This window comes from Anopheles bellator, unplaced genomic scaffold (genome assembly GCF_943735745.2).
Source record: "Anopheles bellator unplaced genomic scaffold, idAnoBellAS_SP24_06.2 scaffold00238_ctg1, whole genome shotgun sequence".
In the NCBI taxonomy this organism is placed as follows: Eukaryota; Metazoa; Arthropoda; class Insecta; order Diptera; family Culicidae; genus Anopheles; species Anopheles bellator.
In genome coordinates, this window is record NW_026684387.1 from 3,830 (window position 1) to 9,647 (window position 5,818).

At 48.2% G+C, this 5,818-nt stretch overlaps 1 protein-coding gene across 1 annotated transcript; it reads left to right on the top strand.

Moving 5' to 3' along the window:
• Nucleotides 1–1,565: 1,565 nt before the first annotated feature.
• Nucleotides 1,566–5,767, top strand: LOC131214200 (protein sickie-like; the record flags this gene model as incomplete). Its single annotated transcript, XM_058208580.1, is given in 7 exon segments — nt 1,566–1,932; nt 1,993–2,307; nt 2,369–2,542; nt 4,203–4,965; nt 4,967–5,080; nt 5,158–5,413; nt 5,489–5,767. Coding segments are annotated over 7 exon segments (2,268 nt in total), but the record flags the coding sequence as incomplete, so codon positions are not given.
• Nucleotides 5,768–5,818: the final 51 nt, after the last annotated feature.

Below are 5,818 nucleotides of genomic sequence, written 5' to 3' on the forward strand. Positions count from 1 at the left end.
GAATGCGCACGCGTCTTTTCAAACCAGACGCTCGTCTGTCACTCTAGTTTTTCCGCGACACCATTAACCACGATTACGTCGTAAAGCGCGTGTGGTTGTTTGCTATACTGGTGACCCTAAGAACAAGCGAACGCAGTGAACTTTAGTAGCCTTTTTGGAACACAATTGAACTTTATTATTGTGAGCCTCTAAAACCTAATAGAACACTCTGGAAATCTCTGGCAGACACAGTGAATGAAGGTGTGCTGGTGTTCGCGGAATCGGAAGATCGAACTGTGAAGCTGCGCATTTAGCGTGCAGCAATTTGGAAAGTCCTGTGAACTCTCCCGTGACTGCACATCTTCCTCCGGCGTCCACCGCGAAACTGTGAGTAGTAGTATAGTATATTTCCGATGTTTTAGTTTTTTAAAATTTACAGTCGGCAAACTCCGCTTTGGCAACCCCCACTGATTGCGTAGTCGATAACGCTCTTCGCTGTCAGCGCAGCTGGCCAGGGTTCGAATCCCGGGATCGGTTGTTACTCAACCGGCCATGGTTTCGATTCCCGTTACCGGCGTTGATAGAGGGGGGTTGGCGCGGGACCAACAACCCCGCCCGTAAAAACGAACTGTTACGGATAGCACCTCGGATAATTTACATTAACATTGTCTCTGGTGCAGGCCAAGACCGCACAGCGGTTGTAGTGCCAAAGAAGAAGGAGAGAAAGAAACTCCGCTTTGAATGGGTACAGCTTTGCTTTTCTACATTGATTGGAGCATTTTAACCTATCATAGGTGACACGCATTGTTGGTTTTTAATACCGTTTTTGGTGGCAGGAAGGTAGTGCAGGAAAAACTTCTGAAAAAACCTGGTTCTGTCACCGTCAAAACGTTTACGGCTCGGCCGAGGCGTAAACCCGAGCGTAATAATTTTTTTCATACGCTTTGCTTACAAACAGAGGATAATTTATGTTCTTATTTGCTGGTATAGCAACAAAATAAAAAAACAACAGAAAATAATATTCAGAAATCAATTTATTTCTCTTCTATTTCTATTTTCTCGAATCGAAAACACGAACGTAAACACGTTTCACATTTCGTTTTTATATTTTTGGTGCCACACGAAGCGTAAACAGTTTGACATTAATAATTAATTTTACGCCAGTTTTCACGCTTCGTGTAGCGCCATAGGTTGGTTTTAAGATTAACTTAAACGAAACTTAATTATATCCTTATCTAACTTAAGACTATTAAGCTTATTTCCTTACTAGTTTACATTTGGTTGAGCGTGTTGGGTAGTTATGTCCTGTCCCAGATGTCTGTCTGGATGTCCCAGATGTATATATTGAATTTATATTGAGAAAGGACAAGAATTGGTGCGTAGTGGAAAGAGACGGTTGAAAACCGTATTGTATGGGCAGTATCTCTTTCTACCTGTTGACCTCTTGATACTCACGGTTTTTGTTTTTTATTTTATACAAGCACTACCCGATTGCGACCGATCCGACAGTGAACTCCAACTTTGACAGTGAACTCCGTTCAAAATAAAAATAGTCGTACAAAGTGTTCGCGTTAGCAAGCAGAAAAATGTATCCTAAACGGCGGGCACTTCAAAAAAACGCCAAGCCAAGCTGTTACGAGTATCACGGAGATAGCTACCCAAGGTTTGACAATAACAAACTGGAATCCGCTCGTCAAGTGTTAAACAGTGGCACGGAAGATCAACGTGAAACGGCGGCCGCACTGGCCCACAAAATGACGGAGATCTCCAACAACAGCCCGGACATAAGTATAGCGCAATTGCAGCAACAACTGCTGTGCGCGTTGAGTCAACATGTACCGTGCATTCCGCTGGATCCACGGGCGGCGGTGGTCCAGGATTGGAACATCGAACCGATCGAAATCCGGGACAATTCTGATAGAGTTATCGGGCACTTTTGGCACCGTGGTTTACGTAAGTTCGCCTTATCATAGATTTATCATATTACATTACATGTGCGATCTATTATTACAGAAAACACACTTAGCGAACTCAACCTATCCAGCAGTGCTACTTTGGATCTCCACGTGAAAGGCGTGCCATTGGAGCGTGCCGAAAAGAGTGCTGGACTGCAAGCATGGACTATTTATGCAAGGGAACATGAAGCACGCAAATCACCGGGCGAACCTTTCGTCCTAAGTGTCTTTTGTAGTACCTTAAAACCAGAGGCGCACCAACTGCTCGGCACGCTTGGCCGGGAAATAGAAGATTCTCGTGCAGGAAATCCGGAGTGTTGTGTTAAGATCAGAGCACTGCTTTCTGACACTGTGGCACGCGCGATCGTTAAAGGTAGGTTCCCGGCGTCTTGTTACAGTTTCCTAATTTCATTTCGTTTTCATTATAATTACAGAGACGGTGCAACAAATTGGCTACTTTGGGTGCACAAAATGCACCATCCAGGGTATCCACAGGGAAGGCATCAGCAGTGTGTCGTTCCACGACACTACGACATGTGAACTGCGAACAAATGCCAAATTTGTGGAATTCAAGTACGTTCCCTTTCATCATGCACCCAAGGTGCAAGGTGAGATTCCGCTAAAGGCATTCGGAATTGACCTAATCAAGGACGTGACAATTGGGGACGATCGGCACTTACTGCATTTAGGGGTTACCAAAACCTTTGTTGAAACATTCGTATTTGGTCGGCATAAAATCGCCAAAATAGAAGATGTCGAGTTGGATTGGCTGCAGAAACAATTGCAAAAAGTCAACTTTCCGCATGAAAGGAAACACAGACGCTTCACCAATCTTAGCATGTGGTGGCCACATTGGATGTGGGCGTTCATGCTAGATGTTGTTGGAATTGTGCTACTAAATGCAGTGCTACCCAAAGAGCACTTTAAAATTTACAATGATTTACATTGGGCGGTTGCAATTTGCAACCGGACCCGCAACAAAAAATTATTGAAGTTTGCTCACGAATTATTCCAACAATTCGTTTCAAGGTACTACAGGGCAGTCGACTTTGTACCTAGCAACATACACAACCTCCTTCATCTAGTGCCGGAGGTTAGAGATAAGGGTCCGTTGCCATTTCAGTCAACTAACCCTTTCGAAGATATCCTTCGCACCATCAGCCAAACGATGGATTCAAACGACAGTGAACAAGCGATTCGTCACGTGGTAACGACTCTTCTGCTGCACGAAAAAACACGCTCCCCTCGTCTCCCCCTCGTTGATGGAGGCCCCGTCCCTACGGAGAACGGCCTCAGAATTCAAGTGAGAGAAAACTTCTTGCTAAGAAGCCACGAGATATCGCCAAACGAAGCCGATTCATGGTTTTTAACGTCGGATTATCAAGTTGTGAAGTTCAGACGAGCTTCGCGACTGCAATGTGGTCGGCTAGTTATAGAAGGCCATCATTTGGCCAAAGAAGCGGAGAAGGGTTACGCACATTGGTGCGATTTGCCGCCAGAATACAACGTTTTCATCACAAAAGCACAAATATCACAGAATTTGCGGGAGTTTTTTGTTGACGAACTATTATGCAAACTTTGTGTGATAGATTTGCCCCTTTACAGGGCGTTTGTTCCGTTGTTCGAGTCGTTCGAACCAGAAGTTTAAGTTTTCAAATCATCATCATCATCACAGGTAATATTTTTGGCGGCCAAGTTCCATCAACTGGGAATATTTAATTGTTTAATATTCCCATATGAAACATATGTTTTAATATGTTTTATTTGATATTTAATTTAATTGTTTAATTCTTCCAGCGCGGAAACAGCGAACATCACCCTTTATCGCGCCCTGTACGGCTCTCGGTACGCCGCCGAAGCCGCCACGATTAATCTGGCTCCCGGCTTCGAGTGCTCTCCTTTCTAAGGACGATCAGCATCGCCAGCATCATCATCATCAGTGTCATAAACACCAATAGTGTCCGATGCTCGTTTTTGCGCCATAGTCTAGCGGGGAAGAGCAGCATTGTGTACCACTTTCAGCACGTTCAGGCAAGCGCCGTAAATCAATTACCTCGTTGTAAAGTGGACCTTACGCTGCGAGCACAACAGAGTTCCCAGTGAGTCCTCCATGCTACAGACAAACAACTAAGTTACCCCGGAGTCTTGGCTGGAGTGGATTAGATTGCAGAAAAGCGGTTCCGCACGGTCACGCGGCCAGTTAATGTGGTCCCTCTATTCATCGCATCTCGAAACCACAACCAATCTTAACCGGACGGCAACGCACAGGGTGGCTCCCGGAGCTTAATGCAGGCGATTTGCCGTTCGACAGCAATGAATTCTCCGGCTGCGACGGGACAAGGGCACGGCACGGTTCTTTTATCATCCCGCAAAACCTTGACGAAACGGAAGAGGACAATATCCCGCCGGCACCGGAACCACCGTCGGCCCAGCTCATTCCGGCAATCATCGCCGAGTTGTCTCCCACGTTCGAGCGGGCAGCGCTGGTGAACGAAATCCTGACGACCCCGGCCGAGGACGTGGCCGATCCGGTCGACGGCAAGAAGATCTCGATCGCGGTCTACCTGGGGCAACCGGATTCGTTCCCGAAGTACGCGGAGGAGATGAATGAATGTGATAACTTTTACCACTCGTCGCCGGACGACGATGAGGACAGTAAGCTGGAGGGCGGTGGTAAAGCCGGTTGGTCCTCGTTCTCCGTCGGCACCGATCTGGAGGCGAACGAGTTTATCATCGCGTACACGTACATTTCGGGCAAGACGACCTGGCAGAACCTGGACTACATCGTGCGGAAGACGTTCAAGGACTATCTGTCGCGCATCGATCCGGGCACGAACCTGGGGCTTAACACGGACTCGATCACCTCGTACCACCTCGGGGAGGCGAAGCGTGGCCCGGAGATGGGCTTCCCGGAGCTGCTGCCCTGTGGCTACATCATCGGCAACGTGAAGACCCTCTACATCTGTCTGCAAGGCGTCGGTAGCCTGGCGTTCGATAGTCTGATTCTGCGAAACATCGTCCATCGGTACATCGGTACTGTGTGGCCCGAGTGGCACCGGAAAGTCGTATTTGGCTCGCAAACTGGCCGAATTCCTGGTGGCCCGTGCCGGGTGCGATAATCCGATCGAAGCGATCGCCACTTTCAAGTACGTTCCCCGAACGGCGGCATGTTGCGTTTTGTCCGAATTTCGATTGATTAATGTTTATTTTTTTCGCTTTCCAGCGTTGATCACAAGTCTTCGAAGGAGTTGCAACAATACCTTGGCCACATAGCGGAGCAAGCGTCGATGGCGAACGCTGCCGCCGAAGATCTGCCGGCGGTGATCATTCTGGACAATCTGCACCACGCATCGGCCCTTGGCGATGTGTTTTCTTGCCTCCTGAGTGCAACGGCCTCCAAGCTGCCCTGCATCATCGGCACTATGTCGCAGGCAACGTGCAACACCACCAACCTGCAGCTTCATCACAACTTCCGATGGGTGAGTTGACGAGAGCGCTCTCAGATCCATTCGGTGCTAACGGCCGTTATATTTTATTCCCGATTCCCATTGCAGGTTCTGACGGCGACTCATATGGAACCGGTGAAAGGTTTCTTGGGGCGCTTTCTACGCCGCAAGCTATTCACGGTAGAACTGCACAATCAACAACAGCAACCGCAGCTCGAAAAGGTGCTCAAGTGGCTGCCGACCGTCTGGCAGCACATCAATAGCTTCCTCGAGACTCACAGCTCGAGCGACGTCACGATCGGGCCCCGGTTATTCCTGTCCTGTCCGATGAACCTGCCCGATTCACAGGTGTGGTTCACGGACGTTTGGAACTTTTCCGCCGGTTCCGTCTGTCCCCTTGCAGGAAGTGGCGGGCTCAAGCGAAACAAAAGCACTGCG